The 27,352-nt window shown below is 37.4% G+C and overlaps 6 protein-coding genes across 6 annotated transcripts; 4 read left to right on the top strand and 2 right to left on the bottom strand.

Moving 5' to 3' along the window:
* Positions 1–412: 412 nt before the first annotated feature.
* On the top strand, positions 413–5,135 carry K444DRAFT_537902 (rfaE bifunctional protein; the record flags this gene model as incomplete). The annotated part of the gene is made up of 2 exons (XM_024875500.1): positions 413–998; positions 4,228–5,135. 2 exons carry the CDS (start codon positions 413–415, stop codon positions 5,133–5,135), a joined length of 1,494 nt encoding a protein of 497 aa, XP_024732422.1.
* Positions 5,136–5,292: 157 nt separating this feature from the next.
* On the bottom strand, positions 5,293–7,076 carry K444DRAFT_655057 (mannose-6-phosphate isomerase, class I). Its single transcript, XM_024885986.1, has 6 exons — positions 6,997–7,076; positions 6,915–6,935; positions 6,757–6,848; positions 6,438–6,675; positions 5,904–6,377; positions 5,293–5,847 (listed from the first exon to the last, which is right to left on the bottom strand). Exons 1-6 carry the CDS (start codon positions 7,034–7,036, stop codon positions 5,393–5,395), a joined length of 1,320 nt encoding a protein of 439 aa, XP_024732421.1. The 5' UTR covers positions 7,037–7,076; the 3' UTR covers positions 5,293–5,392.
* A 585-nt stretch (positions 7,077–7,661) lies between these two features.
* K444DRAFT_617210 (uncharacterized protein) lies at positions 7,662–9,185 on the top strand. The gene has a single exon (XM_024881076.1). The coding sequence runs from the start codon at positions 7,675–7,677 to the stop codon at positions 9,025–9,027; it is 1,353 nt and encodes a 450-aa protein (XP_024732420.1). The 5' UTR covers positions 7,662–7,674; the 3' UTR covers positions 9,028–9,185.
* Positions 9,186–9,210: 25 nt separating this feature from the next.
* Positions 9,211–21,936, bottom strand: K444DRAFT_537653 (mating factor A secretion protein STE6-like protein; the record flags this gene model as incomplete). The annotated part of the gene is made up of 3 exons (XM_024875480.1): positions 9,211–10,008; positions 18,957–21,668; positions 21,730–21,936. 3 exons carry the CDS (start codon positions 21,934–21,936, stop codon positions 9,211–9,213), a joined length of 3,717 nt encoding a protein of 1,238 aa, XP_024732419.1.
* A 614-nt stretch (positions 21,937–22,550) lies between these two features.
* On the top strand, positions 22,551–24,532 carry K444DRAFT_596419 (uncharacterized protein). Its single transcript, XM_024878428.1, has 4 exons — positions 22,551–22,726; positions 22,776–23,301; positions 23,351–23,619; positions 23,667–24,532. Exons 1-4 carry the CDS (start codon positions 22,559–22,561, stop codon positions 24,402–24,404), a joined length of 1,701 nt encoding a protein of 566 aa, XP_024732418.1. The 5' UTR covers positions 22,551–22,558; the 3' UTR covers positions 24,405–24,532.
* Positions 24,533–26,063: 1,531 nt separating this feature from the next.
* K444DRAFT_633643 (ADP-glyceromanno-heptose 6-epimerase) lies at positions 26,064–27,002 on the top strand (the record flags this gene model as incomplete). The annotated part of the gene is made up of 1 exon (XM_024883639.1): positions 26,064–27,002. One exon carries the CDS (start codon positions 26,064–26,066, stop codon positions 27,000–27,002), a length of 939 nt encoding a protein of 312 aa, XP_024732417.1.
* Between the last annotated feature and the right edge of the window lie 350 nt (positions 27,003–27,352).

Below are 27,352 nucleotides of genomic sequence, written 5' to 3'. Positions count from 1 at the left end.
GATTTACTTAAGCTTATAGGACTTAGTTATTATTATTATATTAATAATAAAGCTAGTAAGATACCGCGATCTCTCCCTAAAGTCCGGGATCACGTGACCTTAGCAAGCAAATATATTCGCATTTTATATAGGGGAAAATCAAAAAAGTAAAAAGGATCCGTATACTTTAAGCCTCAATTATTAATAAACCACAAATTATATTAAAAATCTAATTAATAGGTATTTTTCGCCTGCTTCTATTCTATAATTATATTACTTAGTATATATTAATTAGGGTTATGATTAAAAAGTTATTATAGGCGTAAAAGAGCGACCGTTTTGTCGCTTTTGAATCGGACCGACTATATAAGATTTATCACGACTCAGAGACCACGCCAACAATTTTCTGGGAATCTATCTCATCAATCCGATAATGGCAGAAAGTTTGTCAGAGACGCAACATCTCTCGGGCTGCCTTCCAGAACGTTTATCTATACTGGTGATTGGTGATTTAGGTCTCGATGAGTATGTAACGGGCGATGTCTCCCGGGTTGCTTTCGACCGCCCTATTCCAGTACTAAGGGCGAGCGATACTTTGCGAACTCCCGGAGGAGCTGCGAATCTTGCTCAGAACCTAGTCAGTCTGGGACCAGAGATCCAGGTACACTTGCTCGGTGTAGTGGGGGACGATAGCGCAGGAGCTTCTCTCACTGGCCTTCTTGCTGAACAAGGTATCTTGACTCAAGATGTCCAGACTATCGCAAACAGGCCTACAACACATAAGCTGCGTGCTGTTGCGCAAATGGATCATTATCTTGTGCGAATCGATAGAGAATCTACAGAGGCTATCCCGAAATCTGTCGAAGAAGTCTTATTAGCAGCTGTCCGCTCCCAACTTCCACATGTCCACGGCTTGATCTGCTCGGATTACAACAAGGGTTGCTTAACACCTTCTTTGCTTCAGGCAATCATAAATGAAGCACACCTATCCAAGAAACCGGTGATTATCGACCCAAAAGGTTCTAATCACGCGAGATACGTACAGTCAGTCCGATCCAAAAGCAACAAAACGGTCGCTCTTTTACGCCTATAATAACTTTTTAACTATAACCCTAATTAATATATACTAAGTAATGTGATTATAGAATAGAAGCAGGCAAAAAATACCTATTAATTAGATTTTTAATATAATTTGTGGTTTATTAATAATCGAGGCTTAAAGTATACGGACCCTTTTTACTTTTTTGATTTTCCCCTATATAAAACGCGAATATATTTGCTCGCTAAGGTTACGTAATCCCGGACTTTAGGGGAAGATTATAATATCTTACTAGCCTTATTATTAATATAATAATAATAACTAAGCCCTATAAGCTTAAGTAAACCTTCCTAAATACTAAATATAGCTTTTTCTAGTACTATATATATTATATATATAATAGGGCCCTAATTATATGGGTTTCAAGCTAACTTTTAGCCGAACTAAATCTATAAACCTTACTTATTACTTAGCTACTTTCTTTCTCTTACTTTTGCATATTATCCTATTTATCTATTATCTTTTTAGATATTATTCTATAGTATTTTTGCTTCCGTATATACCAAGTAGCTTATTTAATACTTAATTCCTTCTAATATGTATTTATCTAGTAAAATATATAGTTATAAAACCTCTATATAGTCTCAATTAAATAAGCTTTAAGTACCTCTATTACCTTAATCTTAGTATCTGGGAAGCTAGCCTTCTTTACTTAATAATATTAAGTTTTGCTATATTTCTAGTATATCTTAATTAGGTTAATTTCATAGTAGAACTTTAGTAAAAACATAGCCTTATATTCCTGATCTATAATAAGCTCTTTAACTTGGGACTTCTTTTTAAAGAAGTCTTAGTAATTTAATAGTATACAAGCTAAATAGCACGTTTATTTAATAGCAGGAGGGTATTTAAGGAATATAGTATACTTAGTATCCTTTAGATACTTAAATCTTAAGCCAGATATATTATAATCTCGCTTAATAAGAATCTATTCTATATCCTTAGGCTCTCTTTCTCTATTTGGATTAAGTTACTAAAGAGCTTAAATAGTGCCTTATAATCCCGGAATTATATACTCTAGTAGAAAGTACGTATTTCTTCTATAGGCCTTAATATTACCCTTTTTAATCTTCCCTAATAACTTATTTATACCAAAGGTATTTAGTATATCTTTACTATATAAAGCATATATAGAAAACTAATTAAATATTAGAATAGCTATATAGTTTAGGTGCTTCTATTTAAATATATTAAGCATTCTAGTAATCTATACTAGTAGCTATTTTATATCTTACCAGGGGTCCCTATTTAAGCCTAGATATATAATTTAATAGGTATCCAAATCGGGATTATCTGGGATAAAAATGCCTTTATTATTTAGTACCCTAATATGTCCCTTAGGTCTTACGAATTCAGAATCGTGAATTAGCCTCTCTTTACTCTTTCCCGGTATTTTTTGCTAATTATCTACTAGCTAGAGGCTCTTTTTATAGTTAAATTCATGGAAATAGCTCTTATTATAGAAGTATATTACATATACCTGAACTTTAATTAGAAGTAAAAATTAAATTATATACCATATACTAGCTTTATTTTCCTTATATTAAACTATATATAATAAAAGCTTCTTTATTAATAGTAAAAATATCTCTTAATAATACTAAATCATATTAGGTTATTCATATCTATTTATATAAAGCCCTTTCTTAGTCTTATGGTAATAAAAGCCGAGCCTAGGGAGCCATAAGTAGGCTATACTACGAGTAATAGGCTTTTCTATTATTAATAATAATTGAGGTAAAATCTCCTAATTAATAGTATTTAGGAAATTGTTTAGTAATATTATTTCAAGCTCTTAATTAATTAATTAAGTCTAGCAGGCTAGAAAAATATCCTTATTATCTAGATAAGAAGTACTATCTCTTTTATTACCCCTAGTTTCCTGCGGAATACCATACTACTATTAATAATAATTAAATAGCCCCCTAATTTACTAAGCTAGTATCTTTCTATTATTAAAGCAATAATTACTAGAAGCTATTAAGAGTAATATATTAACCCTTCCAAGTTAATATTACCCTAGCTTTAGAAGCTATTAGGTATATTACTAGAGTAAGTATAAGTTAGTAATTATATATAAAGTATATAGCTCTTTAGTTTGAGCTAGCTTAATATCCATATTATTAAGGACTTTTTAATAAGTTATTTATATATCTAGAGCTTTATTATCTCCACAAGCATTTCTAATAAGGGTATCTAAAAGTAGCTTATTAGTTCTATTATCTTTATCTTTAAGCCTTTACTTTTCCCTTAATTATATATCCCTAGGGATATTAATTAGCCCCCTAATAATATTGAATTATAGCCTCTTTTATTTAAAAAATAATATAATTATAAGGATCTTAAGCCTACTAGATTATTCTATAACTTAAGTATCTTTTGCCCTCTAATTATATATATGTTATTATTAAGTTCTTAATAGCTTTACTAATTTCTTTATTAATTTGGAGTTATATAAGTTTCTGGAAACTAGAAATAGTCTTAGTATACTTATATTATAATATAAAAATAAGAAAATAAGATAAGAAACTTACTAGTTTATTTTATAAGTCTCTAATCTCGCTATATAACTATAGGCTTCTCTAAAATAATCGTCTTATTACTACTAATAAAAAGCTTCTACTAAACCCAAAAGAGTATTAAATCTTTAAGCTCTACTTTATTACTTGGTTTAATATCTAAATTATTAGAATTATCCTCTATATTAGAGGGTTTCCCATACTATTCGTTAATAATTACTTGGATTATAGCTTCTTTAGCTAGGGTAAGAACTATAATTAAATCAAGAGTTAAATTAGCTCGCTTGCGCTTCTAAAGGCTTATAGAGGTAGCTATTAGAAATATTCAAAAAGGGCACTTAATTAGGTTTATAGTTATTAAGATATTAATATAATTATAGAAGAGCAATTAATTTAGGGAGATAGTCACGTAATAACTAAAGTAAAAAAACGACTATATAAAACGTGAATATATTTCCTTGCTTAATCACGTATATTATAACTTCCTTAATAATAAAGATATTATAATTTTGAGAACATAGAATTAATTCCTAGAATATATAGTATAGTTTTAATTAATATGATTTATATTAATCAGTATTATGGTGGTTTTTTTTTTTTTTTGTTGCTTTTGGATCGGACCGACTGTAGGCGCCTCCGTTATAAAACCAAACTTGCAAGAACTGCAAACTTTAACCTCAACACCGGTCCACAGCGATCAAGAAATCGATGCAGCAGCAATGAAGCTATTGTATCATACCAACGTTGAGGCTCTCGTGTTGACAAGAGGCGAAGCTGGAGTCAACATTTATGGCCGAGAGGGACTCATAAAATCCATCCCAGCTCATCACGTTAGAGGAAACGTATGCGACATCAATGGTGCTGGTGATACATTTATGGCCGCATTTGCGCTTACGTACTGTAATGGTGCGAGTCTCTTGGATTCAGCAAAAATGGGAAATGCTGCAGCTGGCTTGGTCGTCCGTAGGAAGGGCACGGCTACTGTGTCGCGTGGAGAACTTCTACAGCAACTATCTCCAGGGCTTCTGAACATTCCTTCCCCTTTTCGAGAAACCAAGAAAAAGTTCGTGGATCTTGATGAGCTGCTACAACAGCTGGAGTCTATTCGGAAAGCGGGTCCCAGAGTGATCTTCACGAACGGATGCTTCGATTTGCTTCATGCGGGTCATGTCGAGCTTCTCGAAGGCGCCAAATCTCTGGACGGTATCTTAGTAGTGGCTGTCAACACAGACGAATCCATTGCTCAACTGAAAGGTCATAAGCGTCCTGTCATCCCACAATCTCAGAGAGTCCGTGTTTTAGCGGGGCTTGCGTGCGTTGACTTTGTCATTCTCTTCGAAGACCCGACCCCAATGAGACTAATCTCTGCAATTCGACCCGACGTGTTGGTCAAGGGGGCTGATTATGCTAGCCATCAGGTTGTGGGACGCGATTTGGTTGAAAGTTGGGGTGGAAATGTCACTCGGCTGCCTTTGATTGAGGGGGTCTCAACAACGAGAATCTTGAGTAATATTATACAGAGGCAGAAAATGCCGTGAGATATTTGCCGAATTCAATTTGAAGGGAGTTTTGTCTAGGGTTGACTGAAGGTAGAATATATAAAGCCTCTTCCCAGAAACCTGAGTTAGGTGGAGGCCAGATGCAGTACAGCGGAGCGTGTATTGCCATTTTTGATTCAGACGTAGCAAGGGCTATAGATTTTCATTCATTATATCAAACCATATCACTTCCATTTCTCTTAAAGATGACCAAGAAAAGTATGTAATATGGGCTTTTTGGCACGCAATCTCATATCTCACGCCCCACCGGCTCCACAAAAGGCTCCGTAAGAAATAAACAACTCGTCGCTACTGTTTTCCAGTTTCACAAACGCCCCATCAGCAAGGAAGAAAACATAACCAAGTTCAATATTATCAATGTTCCCGTCAACGCTAATTGTTCCTTTGCCCTGCTCGCAAATGAGAATGCTCGGGCCAATCGTTGGGCCGAAATTTGCTTGTGTCCCTTTATGACCTAAGGTTATTCTTCCAACTTTGTACTCCTCCGCTGGGGGATTGTACAAGACAGCGGTCGAAACAGACGGTGACTGATGCTCAGAAAATTTGACTCCATTGTTAGGTACGGGCGCAATTCTTCTAGGAAGACCGTCGGAGAAATTAAGCAGAGGTATAAGGTGTTCTATATCTTTGATTTTGTGAGTGAAACCAGCTCGAATGATGTTGTTAGAGGATGCCATGCACTCTATAACATCTATATTTGACGTTAGTGTGCAATTAGAAAGTCCGAGAAGCTTTGTGTTTCCCTACCTCCTTTGAGATATGCATGCAATTCACCAGACTGAATAAACAATGCCTCTCCGGGATCTAATCTTACATGATTCATGAAGAACATGATGAATAGCCCTATATCGTCGGGGTGTTCTTCGTAGATTCGAATAACAAGTTCAGCGAGGCCCGGAGACTCAAGGCCCGTATTTTGACTCCTTCGTTCTTTGGATGATTGCGCCAAGACAACAAGTTCTCTACAGCATGCCTTGACTCTTTCGCTGTCTGCAGCTAACAAGGCAACAAAAGCATTTCTGATAGCTATTTCTGCCTCTTGATCACTGTCATTTCCCATCCTTGCCGCTAAATGTACACCCTGAGTAGCTTCATCTCCGACAAGCTGTTGGAATGGGCCGATCCGAGATAGAAGGCCTGATAGTTCTTCAACTGAGCGAAATCCACATAGCGTCTCAAACGTAGTAAGTGCAATAACCATTTCTGGTTTGTGATTTTTGTCTTTTCTCGGTGTTTATCGTTAGCCAGAACTTTCTGGGCGTTAATATCATCTCTTCTTACCTGGATACACGGCACTGTCTAGAAGATGTAGTCTTTCAGCAAGTACCTTGTCAGGATGGGCCTGGATGCTGAGCGCTTTGTTTATGGAAAGCACCTTGAAGAGAAATGGAAGGTCGGTTCCAAACCGATGGGATATCGTTTCTGATAGTAAATGAGGTTTCTCTTGTATGATTTTGAGAAGAGGACGATTCGTGTTAAAGTCGTGCGAAGGGAGTGTTGGATGAGTACCCATCCATAGCTACAATAAAATTAGATGTTTTACATCAATGAAAACTGTTGACTTGACTGCGCTAGAACCTTTTCCTAGAATGCGACGTACCTCCGCGTATGGCTGATCGTATGCAAGTAATGGGTTTGCTAGTGATCCTGATATAGCAAGTTTGCGGACGAGAGACTGATTTCCACATTTTCCTATAACCTCCATGTTAACCATACTGATACAGTCAAGTTTTAGAGGCATTTCCACTGAAAACTTACCCCATATGTTATGCTGCGTCTCTAAATTGTCTCAGTGTTAACATTTCATTGATTTCAACGTAGATTTGCCGCATTTACTCACGATAGCGTAGCCGTATGAGATGGCTGGCGGATTCTGACATCTTTAATAGAGATTTTCAATTCCGATATCCTCGGCGTCGTTTCTTTGTTCTCCTGCTATCTTTATGAAATATCATACGTTTCTTGTATCCTTTACCTTGTCCTGCAATATATTTTCTGGACCCCACCAGCTACGAAGGCATGGTGTCACGCGAACCTTCGAGACACGGGATCGAAATTAAACTAAGAACGCCTCGTAACAAGGATCGGAGCATATCTAAGTCCTTTACGGAGTATGATTCGCCGCTTCGAAATGCATCAAGTGCAATGTTTCAAGTATTTGCGGCACATGCTTACTCCCCCGGCCCTCCCGCCCCCCAAAATAAATGTAAGAAGGCGGCCCTTTGACCAGGGGTTTTTGTATAGCAAACGGCCGTGCCAGCCTGGTTGCGCTAATATTAGAGTGGAGGGACCGATTCACGCAGTGGGGCTGTGCTTACTGTGCTCGCTGTGCTCCTTTAAGCGAGCTCTTCTTGCAAATCACAGTTTAATCTAAGACTTTTGATTCGCCGCAATTTTGTAGTACTTTTGATCACGGCCCACTGCGTTCCTAATGGCAGCTGAACGGGTAGGGTTATAACTCCCGCACACTTTCTCTACTTCTCCCCCGCCTACTTACATTAACATCAGATATCGTGCAATGTCTACGGAAACTACTTTATACGGCCCTAGAGGGCTTCACCTGAACCCACTAAGACCTAATGCGCTCTCGGTACCCGCCCTCGATGGGCTTCGAGGTATTGCTTCTTGCATTGTATTCATCTTCCATGCTCTGTCAGCCTATTCACCTATGGTATACTACGGATACGGCGCAGGAGACAACCTATGGTTCCATCAACTTCCGTTTCTACGTCTCATATACGCTGGCCCTACAATGGTGCTAATATTTTATATTGTTTCCGGCTATGTCCTGGCTCTCAAACCACTCATGCTAATACGACACGAGCGTTGGGATCAGGTCTTCCACGGCTTGTCCTCTTCTATCTTCAGACGTGGGCTGCGCTTGTTCTTGCCAGCTCTTATTTCAACATTCGCCATTATGCTGCTCCTATATGCAGGCTTTTTCCAGTACATCTCAGACAAAAGTGCTGAGAATGTTGGATTTCGGCTCTCAGAATTTGACTTACCCGCACCCCGCCTTGATACCTTTGAACAGCAATTCAGGCATTGGTTATATTGGAGCTGTACGATGATGAATCCTTGTACTTGGGATAGATTTTACAATCCCTATAACCCCCACCTCTGGACACTTTCCGTGGAATTCCGAACCTCCTTCATTCTGTTTCTATCAATCCTAGCCTTAGCCAGGACGAAAATGGTCTTCCGTCTTCTTGTACTCACGGCATTCATATGGACCTTCGCACTGTATCGAAAGTGGGAAGTAGCAACAAGCATCTGCGGAATGATCCTCGCTGAAATCGATTTGCACTCCGGGAAATTCGATGCCAAGAATACAATGCTCATGGAAAGTGAAAAGAGTGGGAGTACATGGAGGCGAAGACTTGGACAAATTTTGTTCTTCATTTTAGGACTCTACCTAGCCTCGTACCCAAAATACAGTGGTGATCAAGCTCTTGGATTTCGAACTCTCTCGAAACTAGTACCGCACCAATTTGAAAAGGACAAGGACAAGTGGTGGCAATCAATTGCTGGCATGATGATTATCTATTCGCTAAATAACGCGCCTGACATCCGATCAATTTTCACCAGTTCCCTTGTACAGTACTTCGGCCGTATTTCTCTCTCCATCTATGTTGTTCATGGTCCAGTTTTACACACCCTTGGCTTATCGGTTATGAGTGCTTCTTGGAAATATACCGGAAGGGACACTCCTACACAGAAGTCTCTCAGCTTCTTTGTCTCAGCTGCGGTTGTTCTACCAGCTGTGGTTTGGGCAGCGGAAGTTTTCCAGGAATCCGTTGAACTTCCCTGTGCGAAATTCTCAAAGTGGTTCGAGACGAAGGTTACATCGAGTGCGATAGATAAATATTGAGCTAATCTTATCCAATAACAATTACGTCGAATTGAATTTTTTTAGTGAAGAATAAAGGGGGAATATTCATGTAAGAACGAACTTAGACGGAGCAATCTTGTCAGATTGGATTTTGAATGAGGCATTTGGGTACAGAACTAGAAGAAGTAATTTCCTGAAATTGTTGCCAAATGTAAATATAATCTAACAACCCTCAGACGGGCCACTACTCTCTAGTATTCTTCCTTGATCTAAATTGTAGACTCGGTCCACTCGTAACAGACTGGATATATTATGAGCAAGTATAATTGTTGTCCGCGCCTTCGAAGCCGATTCCAATGCTGTAAGTACATGGTTGACGGAAAGCGCGTCTAATGATGCCGTAGGCTCGTCCAGTAGCAAGATTTTGGGATTTCGTATGAGAGCCCGGGCGATCACGAGACGTTGTTTTTGGCCTGTTGATAACGAAGTGTTGTTGCACGAAGTCTCAAACCCCTCTGGCAGCGACTGAATGAAATCAAGAATGTTTGCTTCCCGGCAAGCTTCTTCCATATCTTGATGGGTAACGCTTGAGGGGTCTGAGGCCCCAAGCAGAATGTTGAACTGTATTGTGCCAGGAAAGAGAACCGGATCTTGTGGAACGAGGGATATTAACGAGCTGTATGACTGAGAGTCAAGTGAACTGACGTCAATCCCACCAATTTTAACTGTTCCTGAAGACGGGGTGAAGAAGCCGCAGAGCAGGCCAAGAATTGTGCTTTTACCGCTACCCGAAGCTCCTACAATCGCGATGTGCTGTCCTGGCTGAATTGTTAAATCGACATCAGAAAGAACTAGCCTCTCTGGTCGAGCCTGATAGGCGAAGAACACATTCTCAAAACATATCGAATACGTCTTTGGCTGCAGTCGTAATCGATTAGGATGATTGTGTTCCTTTCTTCCACTCTCCCACGTCCCTAATTCAACCAGCGAAGCAGCAGCTGTACTGAGGCCATTAGCGGGCTAGCGGACAAATCCGAGAAGCGAAAAGTGATTTTCTGATTTTCTGATTTTCTGATTTTCGCGCCCACACCTCACTAAAAAAAAAAAAAGTACAGCATACACGCCTTATTCTCGACTACTCCTAATCCCCCCTTAGCTTGCGTGGTCCGTAAGGCAAATCCCATGGATTATAAGGCATATCTCCATCTCCCTTACTCTCTATATTCTCTATACTACTTATATTACTCGAATTATCTATATCTTCTTCGTTCCCTTCTCCTCTAGTATCCTTACCCTCCTCTGCTATAACCTTCTTTCCTATTGCCTTCTAACCTTGTATCTGTCTTTATACTCGCTTTCTATATCTTATAGGCAGTTAAGGCTTTAGTATAAAGGGTTTTATAGATACGGAGCAAGGCTTTCTAGACTTGATAAGATTAGTATTAAGTTAATGGAAAATATAAACTTTACTATTATTATTATATTTATAATTTATATAAGTACTATTAAATTCGCCTTCTATAACTATATAGTATTTAAAAGGGCCCCTTGGTCTCTTCTTATTACTATAAGTAGTATAAGCTTAAGAGAATTCGGTTCCGTAAATATATATCAAGCTTGCCTCCAGATTTATCTTATCTTTCTCTAATTCCTTTAGCTTCTTGCCCTAATATAGCTCTATCTTTCTAACTTTAGTCTTATTATTAATTCGCTTTACTACTTTAGTAGTATTATCGGGTAATATAAGGAAATTAAAGTATTATTATAAAAAAGAAGGAAAAGATTATATATAAAAAGAAGATTAAGAAATAAAGGGGTTTATTAATTAAACGTATTAATAGGAGAGGATATTATAAACTGAGTCTAAATTATTAGAAGATATATTATAAATATTATCTTTTTACTTATTTATAGCTTTATTGCCTTTTCTATTACTTTTACCTTTACTAGAGCTATTACCTAAAGCCATATTTAATATATCTTTAATAAAAGAGAGCTTTAATAATAGTATTATATATCGGAATTAAAGTTATTTTCGGAAAGAAATTAAGATTAAGATTAATATTAAAGCTAGTATAACTATATCTTTATTATTTACCTTTGAAATATAAAGATATATATTTAATATAATTATTTAAATCCGAATAAATTTATAATAAATAATACCTAAAAATAGAAATATTAGTACTTAATAGCCCTAGATTAAATATATTTAAATATTAAAAAAATTATAATTTTAAATATTATAGTTATAAAAATAAAGATATAAATATTCTTTTTTTTACTAACTTATAAAAGCTAAGATATACTAATAATAATTAAATTATACTTAACTTATATAATTAGCTAATTTACTTTACTAATTATAAATAATTCAAGGTAATTTAAATCTCTTTAAATCTCTATATATAGCTTATTATATAAACTTTTATATCTCTATATTTAGTAATACTATAATTATAATTTTTAGATAAGAAGAATTTCCTTATTCTAGTATATATAATTATATTTATTTCTTATTTTTCGAATATATAATTATTAAATTAGAGAGGCTCAAGAATTCTAAGTAATACTTTTTCCTAAAAGATATATATTCTTAATAAATAGTAAAAGTAAATATAGAATTATATAATAATATAACTATCCTATACTAGTAACTTTATTTTCTATAAAACTATAACTCTATTCTATTTTTGCTCTAAAACCTCTATTCTTCTTCTATATTTTTTCGACTTTACTATTAATACCAAGAGCTTCTGCCCTCTACTAATACCTTCTCTATTAATATCTTTATTAATACCTTTATTAATATCTCTATTAATACCAAGAGCTAGTATCTGACTACCTTATAACCTTCCTCTTCTCCTCCTTACCCCTCCTTACTCCTTCTCCTTACCCCTCTTCTAAATCCCTTTTCCGAATCCCTTCTCCTTTAATACTTCTTCCATTAATATCAAGAGCTAGTATCTAACTATCTTATAACCTTTCTCTCCTCCTCCAAACCCCTCTAAACCCCTCCTCCAAACCCCTTCTCCTTTAATACTTCTACTAATAATACTAAAAGCTAGTATCTAATTACTACTTCCGGGTTACTTTTATCTAGAACTCCTATACCATAAGTCTTTAACCCACTTGCTCCTTAGAAAGCTAAATTTTAGATCTTTCCTCCCCTTCTCTAATATCTCCTTCTCTCCTTTTCTAATACCTCTTATGCCTTTAGGCCCTTTGGGAGTACCCTCTCTCGAACTTCCAAAAAAGAGGCTAACTCCTATTTAGATTCCTCCGAACTTTAATACCTTCTTTCTTTTTTTAATACTTATAAAAGCCTTCGGGCCGCTATTAAGTATCCCTATTCTTTATCTTGAAATATATACTAACTTATTCTTATAGGAAATAGCCCTTCTCTCTCTAATCTCGACTCTTTTAATATATACTTCTTGCCTTTGGGCTATTTAGATATTTCTCTATTTGCTTTTACGAAATATATACTAACTTACTTTTTAGTTCCTCTTGCCTTACCTCTTCTTTAATATTACTATATATATACCTAGTTAGTACTAGTTCTTATAACCTATAGTTAGGCTTTCTATTTATTAAATATCCAGGTATTTTGTTTTACTTTTACTTTATATATTTTATTTTATATACTTTACTTTTCTTTTATTATAAGTTAGGACTCAAATAGTATTTACCTTAAGTACTTATATTCTCGGGTATATAAGATTCCTATAGATCTTTCGGGATTATAAACCAGCCTACTTTAGTTCGGGGAAGCTTCCTTAAAAGTATTCCAGAAATTATAGTATTTACTATAATTCTTCCTAAAAATTAATATAGTATAGGTATTTCTGGTTTATTCTCTCTCTATAAAGCAAACCGCTACCCTAAGTTCATATAAAAGTCCTAATTATTTCTCGAGTTAAAGTATAAGTACTTCTTATTTCTATTAAATTAGGTATAAAGAATAACAGGCGCCTTCGGGCTAGACTATAATACTAGTTAAGTACTAAGACTTCCTATACCTATCTTATAAACTTATAGTTCGAGATATATTATATTTAATAGGGCTTTTATATCTAATTACTTTATACTATAGTAAAATATCTTGGTATTATAATTAGGGAAGTTCTGCTTTATAATCTTATCTACTACTTATAGATTTTCTAGCTAATAAGTCTTAGCTAATAGCTAAGAAACTTATTAGCTACTTTATCTAAAGCCTCTAGGAGCGGGAAGTTGCCTTAATAAAGACTTAGTATTAAAAATAGGTTTAACTAATTAATCCAAACAAGAAGTTTATAGTAGGAGTCTCTATATATAGGTAATTCCATATAATAAACTCAAGTCTCTATCCCTGGTTATATAAGTAAGTTATATAAGAAACTCTTTCTGGCCTATTAGAATAGTCCCTATCCCTAGTTATATAAGTCATAATATATAATAAACTCAAACTTTTCTTGGGTTATCTTTAGAAAAATTAGTAAGCTTTTCTAGATAGATTTATTAAGGCCTTAGTTTTCAAAGGTATTAGTTCAGCCTTCTCACTTCCCTCTTAAGTAATAGTTCGGCTCTCAGGAATTATATGCAAATATTAGAATAAATAAGGAAATATACTATATATACTTTCTGGATAAATTAGGATAGAACCTATAGAATTCCCGTAATATTTTTATTAAATCTATAGTACTAGCTAGTAAAGACTTTAATAACCTTAATAAGACTTGAATTACGAGCCCGGCCCTCAGATTTCCCGCTTAACTTAAAGGTTAAGTAGTCTATAATAGGTTACCTATTATAGAATATATTATACTCTTTTCCCAAAGAGTACCGGGTACTAGTAATAGTCCAGAAGCTCCAAAGCCCTTGAGACTCTTCGTAAGTTTCGGGCTTTAGGGCTTTTCTATAGCTAGCCAATTATATAAAGTTATATAATTATACGGGTCTGGTATTAATATAAAGTAATTAGTAACTTTATATATAGATATAGTATAGTTTTTAGTATAGCTAGTCTAATATATTATATATTTATATATAAATACCTATAATTTCATTATTATAATATAATATATTCTTAATATATCCTTAATATAAAAACCCCTTTATAACCCTAGACTTTTAGGAGCCTTCTCTATACTAAAGGCAAAGTATATAATATTATTTAGGTATTAAACTTAAAAGGTAAAGAATTATAAAGGCCCTAATAATTACAAGACTTTATAAACTTGAGTGAATTTGAGTATTATAAAAGTATTAAATTTAGTAGCCTGACTTTTAAATTATATAAGAACTAATTAAAGAATATTACTTTAAAGTATTAATTATAAATTCCAAGTATATATATATCCGCAAGGAAATAAGACCCAAAATAATACTAAGCTAATTATAAGATATAGGAAAAAGTATATTAGATATTAGGCCTATTTTTTCTTAATTACCTTAACCTTAGCGGATATTTATATATAATTTATTAGACCTTATATAATAGGTTTACTTAGGAGAAGTAAGGTTAATTAGCCTAGGAAGTTTAATAATAATAGTTAGACTTCTGTCCGGAGTAATAGGCAGAGTACTAGTAATAGCCCGGGTGCCTTGGGTTTTACTTATAAAGCTAAAGACATTATACCCGTTAATTCTCTATATCTAATAAGAAAAAAAGATAATATATTTATATTTCTAACATATCCGTTACTACGAAATAATGCTTATATAGTTTATAAGATTAATTATAGTCCCCTCTATTAGAAGAAAGAATAGTAAAATTAAAAAAGGATCTAATAGCCTACTATTATTATTATTATTATTATTATTAGGATTAGCTTTAGTAGTACTTTTAGTAGCACTTTCCGTATTATCTTATAGCTCTTAGAGATTAGTAAGTAGAAAAGAATCCTGGTATATATAAGTTAATTAAACCTAAAAACAAAAAAGAATCTATAGAAGAAATAAAGAGTAGAAGCCAGAATTAAAGGAAAAGATTATATATATGCCTTTATTTACTTACTAGTTTATTAGATCTCTCCTTATTTTTAAAGTCTCATATTTATATTAGCGGGTAATACTTTTCTAGGCTCTCTAGGCCTTCTTAGTCTATTATTTAATCTCTTTAAGTTACTATATTTTCTAAGCATTTTCTAGCTTTTTATAAGTAATTTTAAGATAGAGATCTTTATATAAAGTCTTCTTTTAAGTATTTTCTAGCTCTTTACGAGTAATTTTAAGATAAATATCTTTATATAAAGTCTTATCCTGGTATAAAATAAGGAAAATTATCTAGATATCCTTAGGGCCCAGATATATACTATAGCGAAAAAGGTTAAAGACAGTTTAAATAGAACCTGGCAAGACTATAAGTTCCTGGGCTCTTTTACTATTAGGACTAGTATAGAATACTAGTTTATTCGTATTATTAATAAATTAATAATAGCGGGTAGGTCTGCTAATATAGAAAGAGAAGTAAGGAAGTAATTACTAAGAAACTATATTAGAAAAAATAGAAAAGACTTAATTATTTATTTTAAATTAAAAGCCACCTATTAAAAAATATCTATTAGAATTCGTATAGAGAATCTAGTAAAAGAAATAGGAGAAAACTTATTACCGACTTCTTTAGAAAGTTAAATAATTCTTTGCTTAGCTCTCTAATTCTTTATATTATTAAATGCCTATTTATAAAGAACTAGCTATAAAATTATGGTCTATAATTTCATAAGACTAGATCCGGTTATATTTTGATTTATGAGACCTTAAAGGGCTCCAGGTAGCCTATTACCGGTATAAGGAGCTATGGCCTGGGCAGCGGCCTAAGTAACTCTCGTATTTACAGCCTATTAAGCTTATATAGTAGTATAAGTATTACTAGAAAAGTAATTAGGTCAAGTAATATGGCTTATAGTAAAAGGAAATACGGAAGGGAGTAGTTATGGGGCTATTAGAATAGGAGAAGCCTGGGATAGAGCAGAACTAGTACCTAGTAGCTATATAGTAATAGTAACTAGAGAAATAGGTATAGTAAATATTTCTAGAAGAAAAGATACGGGATAAAAATACTAAGAAAAGCTAGGGATCTAAAGTATCCCAGGTATAAAGAGGGGGGCAGATACGGACGGAATTCCAGAGCTATAAGGTTTAAGTCTATTAGTATTATTACTCTAGGCAAGTAAAGCAGTGGCCTTTATATTATATTTATTATTAGTAAATTAATAGAACTTATAATATTAGATATTATTATACTAGTATTTGGCTATAGGGCATATAGTATTAGGGCAGATTTTGAGAAATAGTAGTACTATTTTGAGAGGTAAGAATTTAAGGATATAGAATATTTATATAGTAAATAAACTTAATAATTCTATTAATATTATTCTCAAAAGTAAAAAGAGAGTTTCAAAAATAATATATTTAATAATAAATAATACTTATCTTAATATACCTAGTTACTCCGTAACTAGCTTATTTAATTACCTTATATTATTAGAAGCATTACTAATAAAGGGCCATTCCTGGGTAAAGTTCTAGACTATTAGGAACTATACGGGTATTCTTCTGGCCTATATATTATTCACATACTTTATATTTATTAGGATAACTTACTTAAGGATCCTATTTTATATAATAGTAGTATTATATCTACTAGTCGGCTTCTCGAACTCTCTTAATATTAGTAACTGCCCTGAGGCTATATGTGCCCGGACTATATATTAGAGCTAGTAGTAAGCTTAAATATATAATTAGTTGCTATTTCTATTAGTATCTTCTATATAAATATTGGCCATATTTATATTATAAGATATAAGCTTCTAATAGTACTATTCTAGTATTTCTCTCGGCAGAAACTCGTTAATATCTATATTAGTATATAAGTAAACTATCCGTATAGAGCTATGCGAGGTTATATTACTTACCCCAAACTAAGTAATTATTAAGGATTATATTATAAAGCTCTATATTTATAGGGCGACCCTAGTACTATATCCCGCCTGGGGGCCTCATATATAGTCTAAATAGCTTGCCGGCTACTATATTAGGCCTAGATCTGTCTTTTCTAATCCTGTGGATATTTCACAAGTCTGTGAACCTATATACCTCGTTTTGGATCCGCTATATATAAAGTACTAGTAAAGTAATCCGGTCCTATAAATATTAGTAATTATAACTCCTAGTATAGGCCAGTTCTTAAAAGTAGTTCTATATATACTAATCGGAATTAGTTATATAATCCGGTACTATAATACTAGACCTAATAGCCTTAATAAAAAGCGGTATAATTATTAGTACCTAATACTTCTTCCCAATAATAGAAAGAACGAGAGGCAGATATAGGGAAACGGAATTACTTATATACTACCGGTATAGCTAGCTCTTCTAAAGCTCTTGCTACCAGGATTTAATCTACTAATTCTCGGTACTTTTCCCAGAAATAAAGTAGTTCTTTATATATATAACTAATAGATTAGCTATCTGCAAGAATATAAAGTATGCTTTAGTAATAAGGGGAAGTTTAGAGCCTCAATTAGCCCTAAAGAAGTGAGGGCAATAGCCCATTTGAGTATAAATCTGAAGATACTACTATATAACTAAATAGGTAGTCCGATTAGAGATTCCGATATATACCTAGATAATATTACGTAAATAAGTATTAATATAAGCGTATATCTTAATCCCAAATAGTAATAGCTTATCATATCTATTAATTAACTAAATCTAGTCCGGCCCAGGTATAATATATTCTCCCTTCTTAGACTATATCCGTTATATTTATAGTATAATTGCCTCGGGATCTAGGAGTCATAATATTATATATAAGCTCTCCCTATAAATAACAAAATATATTAGTAAATAAGGCCTTAACCTTCCAAGCTAGGGCAAAATAGTAAAGTATAGAAAGACTAACCGGGTTACTAGTAAACCTTATTAATGGAAATATATATGTAAATACCGCCGTCTATAACCTATAACCCGCCTATTATTTAGCTTACTCTATAGTATTATAAATAGTTACTCGTCTACCGCTTGCCTGTCTATTATAGTCATGCGGCAAATAAGACCAAGCTTCTTGCATATATAAATAACTCTAGTAATTAAAGCTATATAACCATAATCCTCAAGATCCTCAAGTATTTCCTTATCTATATCTCCTAGATAATACAGGATTATAATCTATATATAAAGGAAAGGCATATCTACTATTTGAGTACGTATTTGGACGTTCTATTCTTATAGTTACTATCGGACCATATATGAATTAACTAAGATTTCATATAAATCTTTTAATCTATTCGTAATTTCTTCTTAATTAATATTTATATGAGCCTATTTAGTAATAGCTTTGCGATATAGTAATAGATTTATTAAAAGTCATAGTATTATTTTAATAAAATCTACCAAGTTATTTTAATAGGGGTTAAGTTCAGGGTACGCTTTACTATTATAACGTACTTTCTAGTAATATAAGTACTAAAAAACTCGAGTAATATTACCCCCACGTGATTTTATTAATTAATTACTAAAAAAAAGTAATTAGCCGGCTTCTTAGTTATTTTAATAGTTTAATTTTCTTATTTCTAATCTCGGGAATATTAAGGAAGTTATTAGACCCTATTAATAGCATTATCCTAGAAGGGCTTATAGCCTGTAGTTACCTGACTACAGTAATTTGTAATAAATACTCAATTTTATATTATACTACCCGGCCTAATTTTGGCACGATTTCACGCGGTAGTATGGGCTCTCACTTCGTTAATTAGACAAGCAAGCAGCCTTACTATTATTGCGTTATCTAAGCCGAAAGTCACGTGTGGGTGCTATACCCCTAATTAGGAATTCTGCCTTGGGGAGGAGGGGGGAGGGGGGTGTGCGGGGCGCCAGTGCAAAAATCAGAAAATCAGAAAATCACTTTTCGCTTCTCGGATTTGTCCGCTAGCTAGCTGTGGGCCTCAGTAAGCTGTCTTCGCCAGTGCTAATTCGGGAACCCGGCCCACCATCTCTCCAGCATCCTGGGCCCCAAATGTCAGCGCCATATAAACCGCGAAGTTCTGAAACAAGTTGATACGACCCTGTACCATCAGCCGCCCACCGTACCAAATCGCGAAGGCATTGACCAAGAATACAAGGCTCTGTGATAAGGAATACAATGCCGAGGATCTCAATATAGATCTGTATGCCAGTTTGGAGGCAACTTTCAAGGTGCTACGATACGTCTCTAGGATCTGTTTTTCTCGTACCAAGGCAGCAACTGTCCGGATCGACGCAATCGCTTCGCAAGCAACCTCTGTTGAATATTTATGCCACTCGGATATGGCATTCTCAAAGTCCTTCAGAACTAATAATCGTAAATAACCTGCGATGATGATGAAAGGTATCACACAGAGAACAGGCAAGGAATACTGCCAAGCAACGACCAGTGAGAAAATGGCGCTAGACGTAAGATTCGTTAGGATATCGATGAAGATGGCGATGGAAGAGCCGTGTAGACCAGCGAGATGGTGGCTATGCCGTGATAAAGAGAATATCAGCCGTCCCGTGGAATGCCCAGTGCCGTGAAACCACTCAATATTCTGTCGTAGAATGTTTCGAAATGCCGTTGAGCGAACTCGGCCGATCATTCTATTACAACACACGCCGAGCGCGAAGGAGGAGGTGAATTGTGACACACACTTAACGAGTGCGATAACGAAGAACATCAGGGAATAGAAATTCGCGGAATCTCCAAAGGAGGCGTCCTGGGGTGAACCTGATAGAACGAGCATTTTTGCGAATAGGAAGGCTTGTATGGGATAAATGGCACCACATATAATGGAGGCGAGAAATCCAAGTATGATCAGATGTATCTCTGGTCCGTTCAATCTCAGTACTTGAATGAAGTAGTGAGTAATTCCCCATTCTGGCTTTTCAGTCTGTTTAAGGACGTCAACTGGGGGTGGCGAACACCTCGCATTATCTCCTTCCAAGAACGTCTCCTTTCCTCCAAGTGTGATCTCTGCTTTCTCTCGATCGTATTCTGATGTTTTAGGATTCTGGTGTGCTTGTAAGAGTGAGAAATATGCCCCTTTACTCTGCGACAGATCCTCGTGAGTGCCCTGCTCTAGCACTTTCCCCTCACCAATAACTATGATTGAATCGGCTTTCTTGATGGTATGGAGCTTATGTGCAAGTATTATGATTGTCCGAGTGGCGGATACTGTATCCAGAGCCGCTTGAATGATGGATTCCGATTCCTGATCTAGGGCTGATGTAGGTTCATCGAGTATAAGGACCTTTGGGTCACGAACTATAGCACGAGCGAACGCGAGGCGTTGTTTCTGCCCACCACTAAGAAGGACACCCTTGCTTCCAACGAAGGTGTCATATCCATCCGGTAGGGTCTCGATGAATTCGGAGATCCCCGCTAATTTGCATGCTTCCATTACCATGCTTAGTTGTCGATATGGCTTAGCAAATTCGAAGGAAGTTCCGAGCAGTCCCATGCACACGTTCTCGAAGATAGTTGTAGAAGATAGAGTGGGTTCCTGCGAAACAAGAGACATTTGAGATCGAAAACTAGATAAATCCAATGCTGTGATAGGAATGCCATCAATTAAAATTTGGCCTGAGGTCGGCTCGTAAAAACGCTCCAAAAGTCCTATGATTGTACTCTTTCCGGATCCAGATGCCCCAACAATAGCTGTTGTTTTCCGTGGAAGTATATGCAAAGAAATGTCGTCTAAAACAAGGACGTCCGGAAGGCTTGCGTATGCAAACGAGACATTTTGGAACAGAATATTTCCCTGGATTGAACTTCTTACTTTGGGTTCTGAATCGAGACCGTAGTTCTCACGACCAATAGTCTCTAAAATTTTAGTACTGACCGATATGGCTGTGGTAAGAGACTCCAGAAATCGAGTGACGCGTCCCAGTGCAAGGGTTCCGATAATGACGGAGAACAGAACATTGACGACAATGCCAGTATGTAATTGATCAGATGCTAGGAGCCTAGAACCCTCCCAAAATGCCAGCGAATAAGCCGAAAATAGCACTAGGAAAACGTATCCATAAATAGACCCTAGCCAGAACGACCTCTTGAACAGAAAGCGCTCGGAGCGTCGAAGGAGATCATCATAGAGTCTCGTCATTACATCCTGTATCCCGAGACTCTTCACGGCATTGATTGATGATATAGCATCAGCAGCAACAGTGTGTGCTAAAGAAGCTTGGATTGAGGATTCCTTCACATTATTGGCCACGAACATGGACATGACAGCAGTTGGAATGACCATTGCTGGCAGGATGGCGCTGACTATGATCGCTAGTCTCCAATTTCGAATAAATGCAATTATGAATGCAGATAAAAAGGTGGATAAGGAGGATATGAAGAGGCCAGTCTTGTGAGATATCGTGTCCTGTATGATGTTGATATCACAACTGATGCTCGTCGTTACTTGTCCAGCTCCTATCCCGTCCAGAATTTGAATATCTTGTCGAAGCAATGATTGCAGGTAGGCTTCTCGAATGCGCGTTGCAATATTTTCGCCGGAAACCATCCAGCATACCGCTTGGATGTAAGACGCCACCATAGCTCCAGCCCCAATACCCAGCAAATAGAGAACACGATCATTGATCTCTTGTAAAAGTAGCGAATTATTCTCACTATGACTTGCCGACACAAAGACTTGAATGGATGATCCAAGCACAATGCTCATCAAAGGCTAGACAACAAATCAGTGACAAATTCTTCCATAATCTTAAAGAACTAGGTATGGGGCCTACCATCATAGAACCAGCAACTACACCCGCAGCGCATCCCAAGATTTGTAATAATTGATCATACCGTGAAGCGAATTGCAGCAAACCCAGAAGTGGAGCCTTTTTCTTATCATACTGAACTGTCCATTCTTTCTCAGTTGCAGGGTTCTCTGTCTCACTCTCATCCTCCGTACTGCTTGGAAGACGATCATACAGGATCTTTTTTGGCATGATGTCGATGAATACGCCTTATAAAGATATGGTTGATATTTCTGAAAAGAAAGTTATAGAGGAAATTAGATTGGCTTATCATCTGAATCTTCTTATTCGCTAGCTAGCACACTCTGACAAGCGAGATTGTTTGCCCTTGAGGCTATACATAGGTTTCCTGACAAAGGCCACAAAGAGGGGGCCGTCCCGTGTAGACGGCGTAGATATTTGCGACGCCGTCACAGAATGTTTCAGATCCTTCCGCCCTTACGTATATCCGTAGCTGCGCCCGCTCCTGGTCAGACCACATCCTGGTCTAGCGCTCACTCTGCAACCCCGTGCCGCAGGCATAGTCTGACTTCTAACTGTAGGATTCTGTGCTTCTAATTCAGAGCCATCCTGAGGCTGAGTGACTCGTTCCTCTTCATTAGAAACCTTGCACTGTCCTTTGCTATAAGCCCCCTCCTGAGAGAGGTTATTTGTTTCGCGCGGGCTATATAGGGTTGGGTTATATGCTAGTTTGTACAGTATTCCTTTCCTATAATACCCATCTCAGGACTTTTATCTGCTTGAAGGGTAAGAATAAACCATAAAGCCTCGAGGTCCGAAATTACATTATATATCATTAAAAGATTCTCCTGCGATGACCATCCTCCAGAAAAGTACTCGTCAAGTAGGCATATACCATGTGACAATATGGGTGTTATCTACCTTGCTACATATTTTCTACAAAGAAATCAGTATATCAAACCTCCATAACGTCCAGACAGTTGGACCTATCTTATTTGTAGCAGCGCCCCATTCAAACGATGTATGCCTTTCCCTCTCTGACAAAGAACTCCTTCTCACAGTGAATCTAGATGATCGATCCAGCGATGATCTCCTCCGTGCTTCTCTTCCATCTTCACCACCCTGTTTCGTTTCTGGCAGCTGAAAGAGTGATGAGAAGGCGATTCATTTCCATGATTGCCACTGCAATGGGCTGTATTACATTGCGCCGTGTCTGGGACCGGGCAAATTTAGGGCGTGGAAGGATCTTTGCCCCGGATATCACGAATGAGCCACAGCTCATAAAGGGACGGGGGACCCGATTCGATCAAGATGCCAAAGTTGGGGACTTTGTGATGATCGTAGTCGCTAAACAGCGAATTTTGAGAGCGGAAATTTCAGAGATTCGAGGACCGCAAGAATTGTATTTGAAAGAAGGCTTCACTGGATTGGACAATCCCAAAGAGGTACTCACGGATTCATTGTACTCACTTGCCCGTAAGCCAGAGTCTGACAATGCGTTTCCCTCGATATTTGCAAAATTCAAGGAGGGTGGTGCGATCTGCATGTTTCCGGAAGGAACAACTCATGATCAATCGGACCTTCTTCCTCTAAAGAGTAAGAATCCCTTCAAGCGGAACCGTTTGACATATCTGACTCTGTACAGCGGGTTTCGCAGTTATTGCGCTGTCTTATTTGGCCGCCAACCCTCATTCAACTCTGAACCTTGTTCCTTGTGGAATACACCATACCAATGGGCACAGATTTCGGTCCAGAGCAGCAGTCGAGTTTAGAGCCCCAATATACGTCCCGAAAAGTCTTGTAGAGAGATATAGGAACGGCGAAGAGAAAGGTGCAGTAAGGGAACTAACGGAGATCGTATATCAGAACTTGAAAGAAGTTACCTTTAAATATCCGGATTCTAGGGTTTTAGATGTCAGTATACGCTATAATTCTAGAAGCATTCGCTAATAGTGTACTAGTTAGCTCAAGCACTCAGACGAATCTACGAGCCCAATAGTGGTCTCTACCCCATGGATCAAAAGGCTTCACTCAACAAAAAGATGTTGAAGCTATTATCTGATCCACAACAAGACTCTAGAGTCAAGAGTCTTCTGCGCAGCGCAAACGAGTACGATCTCCAGCTTCGTGATCAAGGCATACAGCACCATCAAATCAGATACGCAAGACTTTCTTGGAAGCATTCATTAGTGCTCCTCTTTTTTCAACTCGGCAAACTGCTCCTCATCTCACCCGCCATATTTCCAGGCCTGCTTCTCTTCACGCCAGTATTAATCTTAGCAAACTCAATATCAAAAAAGAAGGCAAAGTTGGCAGTTGCAACATCTCCATTCAAAATCCAAGGCCTCGATGTCGTAGCATCTTGGAAGACGCTCACTGCAATGGCTGTCACGCCTTTTCTCTATTCCTTCTATACTGCATTATTGACGTACTGGGCCATTCAAAATCAATTCTGCGGCGTGTTGCCCAAAGATATCCGGGTCGGGATTGTTGCAGCTGTTGGATTTATTCTTCTTTCTGTCATAACTTTTGTTTCATTCCTTACGGGAGATTACGCTGTGGCAACTCTGAAATCTCTAAGGCCATTACTGATGCTACAACGACGGAGAAGCTCTAAACAGATGAGAGATATGTACAACAAACAATCTGTGCTGCAGCGCGAAGTGAGAGTACTCATTGATTTACCTTCGTGCGAATGACCAGAAGCTGCCACGAAATTTCACGTACCCTTTGAACGCGTTAGGAGAAGCTGGATGTTTCATAGGCAAAAGGGGAAGAATTGTATGTAACATTAGATAGTAGTTCATAGAATCATGCTTTACGTCCGAACCTTCTATAGCTTGTCCATATTCCTTACGCCTACTAGCTGTCTGAATTAGCAGAGGTTTTATCTCATCTTCATTCTACAACACCCAATTTCTTCTACTTAACAATGCCTAGCTTGAAAGCCAACTTATCTAAGGAATTCTGATTAATATACATTTACTTTCACCAGAACTTTATCATATTCTGATAGTATAAGAAAAGAGGCCTCAGGAGAGAAGCATAATATCGATTGGAAATTTAGAATTCAAACCTAGGGAGAGAAGATTAACGCGAAAGGGGATATTCAAGTAGTTGAGCGTCCTGATATTGAGGTAGTAAATACTGCTTGTATGTGCCAGGCTCGGCGATGATCCAAGCTTTTATGGATTAATCCAGGATCGCACCAGGGATTAGATTAGTTTAGTTAAGATTAAATTAGATCGATCTCGAGTTTAATCCAGGCATAGATCGCACTAGGAGCCTGAACACCCTCCTAAGGCCCTAATAAATATAGGGGCCTTATAGGGTCCTTCACCTTAGTTCTCTAATTAATTATATAACTACTAATAATTTAATAAAGTTTTAAGCTGCGTAACTACTCTACTTACTCTCCCCTCTCTATATATAGTTTATAAAGGATTTAGTATATATTTTATCTCGATGCGGTAGTTTAAAGAAGGGTAGGAGAGTTTTAATAAGGCCCGCGAGGCTTGCTTCGACTCTTAGCGAGCCTGGATTAAACTTAGGATCGATCCGGCCGATACTTAGTAATCTAAGCCAGGATTAAACCGAGATCGAACCCGCACGGATTATCGCCGAGCCTGGTACGTGCCTAGAGCGTCAATAGATCAATTGCTTTTATTAGAAGCTAATATCTAATGTGGTTGATTTTTAACCATATTATGTCCCTGAGTAGTGGGGTTAGAGAGGGGGCTATATCGCTCGCTAGTAAAGTACCTTATCTCAACTCCCTACTCGTAAATTAGGGGCGTAATAAGACTATTTTAGGAGTGGAGGTCAGTTTGAACACTAGAATAGTGGCAGTGGATTGCCAGGATGCGGGCCGTTCTGAGTCTGCTATCAAGTTCCGCTCACGTCATCTCCGTGAGCGCTAAGCATCCATTGCGTTGTACAGTAGAGTAGTTGCAGGGGGGGAGAGAGTGAAGGGCGAAGATTATGCACCGTAGGAGGTCATGGGTCGGGATGCTGTAGAAGCTAAAGGGGGCCGGCTGGAGCTCCTGCCAATAAAACATGGCTTGTCGACGACGACCCTGCTGCAGACCATATCGTCCGTTATATCTATGGTTTCAGTGGCCGAGCTAAGTATAGTTGCTTGGGGTGTGGGTGACAAAGCTACACTACCAAACTCAGAAGCCTCCTAAAATAGGTGCTAGTCAAAGGAAGGTCAGCGGCCGTCAATATTTTTCGCCAATCTGCAAGAAAGAGCCCTTATCTCTATTTCATACATACCATTTAATGTGGCAAGTGGACCTAGAAAGCATCTCATCTTCTCAAGACACTGATATTCGCCCAAAACCTACAGAATCTAGAAAATGATTATAGTGACAGGCGGTGCCGGCTTTATTGGCTCCAATATAGTGAAGGCGCTCAATGAACGTCAACACAGAGATATTGTGGTGGTCGATGACCTGAGTGACGGTACAAAGTTTGTCAACTTAGTGGACTGCGAGATTATGGACTATCTCGATATTGACGAGTTCCTGAAGGCTATTATTGGGGATACGTTATCGACTCCGGATATTATCTTCCACAATGGAGCCTGCTCCTCAACAACGGAGCAGAATGGCAAATACATGCTTCAGAACAATTTTACTATGTCCAAAGAATTGCTTCATTTTTGCAATAGGCGCAAGGTGCCTCTGATCTATGCTTCCTCCGCAGCCGTCTACGGCGACAGCGGCAACTTCGCCGAAGATTCGCAATCAGAATCACCACTCAACATCTACGGATACTCGAAGCTGCTCTTCGATAGGTATGTGCGAGCTCATGCCAATGAGTACAGCACGCAGGTAGTCGGACTCCGCTATTTCAACGTTTATGGGCCACGCGAACAGCACAAAAAGAATATGGCTAGCGTTGCTTACCACCATCACATGCAGGTACAGCGCGGTGAGAACCCAAGACTATTTGGCGAATATGATGGATGCGAGGCAGGCTTACAGAAGCGGGACTTCATCCACGTTGACGATATAGTCGAAGCCAACCTCTGGTTTTTCCAGCATCCTGAGGTATCTGGGACGTTCAATGTCGGCACTGGGCGTGCAGAACCATTCATAGAGATTGCTGCTGCAGTAATCAGCTTTTATGGAAAGGGCAAAATTGAATTTGTCGAGTTTCCAGAGCTGCTTAAGGGATCTTATCAAAGCTACACATGCGCCGATATATCCAAACTACGGGATGCAGGCTTTGACCACGAGTTCAAAACCGTGGCACAAGGTGTTCGAGCGTACATGGAGTGGCTTAATCGCTAGGTTAAAGAAAGAGACAGAAATGTGAAGGGTTGGACCCTTGGGTGTTGGACGCTTGGGTGTTGGTCTTGGTGCTGTGCAACCATTGTTCAAAGGCCTTATCTGTTTCCTTTCCTGAGAAACTAGCATTCCTTCCTTAGTTTAATCTTTTTGTATCTAGAGCGTGGTTCAAATTATCGAATCATCTTGACTCCGCACCCTATACAAGTGCCGGGGAATTGAGCATCTGGTTAGCTACGATGGCCTTTACTGTCTCTAGCCACAGTGCAGCTATAGCACCCGCCGTCTCCCCAAGATGAAAGAGCATCGGGCTGCTTATTATAAGACCGAAGCAAAGTCGCACGACAGCGGCC

The sequence above is a fragment of the Hyaloscypha bicolor genome, assembly GCF_002865645.1.
Source record: "Hyaloscypha bicolor E unplaced genomic scaffold K444scaffold_125, whole genome shotgun sequence".
NCBI classification, from domain to species: domain Eukaryota; kingdom Fungi; phylum Ascomycota; class Leotiomycetes; order Helotiales; family Hyaloscyphaceae; genus Hyaloscypha; species Hyaloscypha bicolor.
This window is presented reverse-complemented; position numbering and strand designations above follow the sequence as displayed.

Coding starts and splice junctions, on each gene's coding strand:
- K444DRAFT_655057 (XM_024885986.1), bottom strand. CDS start 7,036: ATGTCAGAATCCGCCAGCCATCTCATACGGCTACGCTATC. Junction 6,936..6,996: donor TCTCATACGGCTACGCTATC/GTGAGTAAATGC, acceptor GAGACAATTTAG/AGACGCAGCATAACATATGG. Junction 6,378..6,437: donor AGACAGTGCCGTGTATCCAG/GTAAGAAGAGAT, acceptor CACCGAGAAAAG/ACAAAAATCACAAACCAGAA.
- K444DRAFT_617210 (XM_024881076.1), top strand. CDS start 7,675: ATGTCTACGGAAACTACTTTATACGGCCCTAGAGGGCTTCACCTGAAC.
- K444DRAFT_596419 (XM_024878428.1), top strand. CDS start 22,559: ATGACCATCCTCCAGAAAAGTACTCGTCAAGTAGGCATATACCATGTG. Junction 23,302..23,350: donor GGACCTTCTTCCTCTAAAGA/GTAAGAATCCCT, acceptor GACTCTGTACAG/CGGGTTTCGCAGTTATTGCG. Junction 23,620..23,666: donor CGGATTCTAGGGTTTTAGAT/GTCAGTATACGC, acceptor ATAGTGTACTAG/TTAGCTCAAGCACTCAGACG.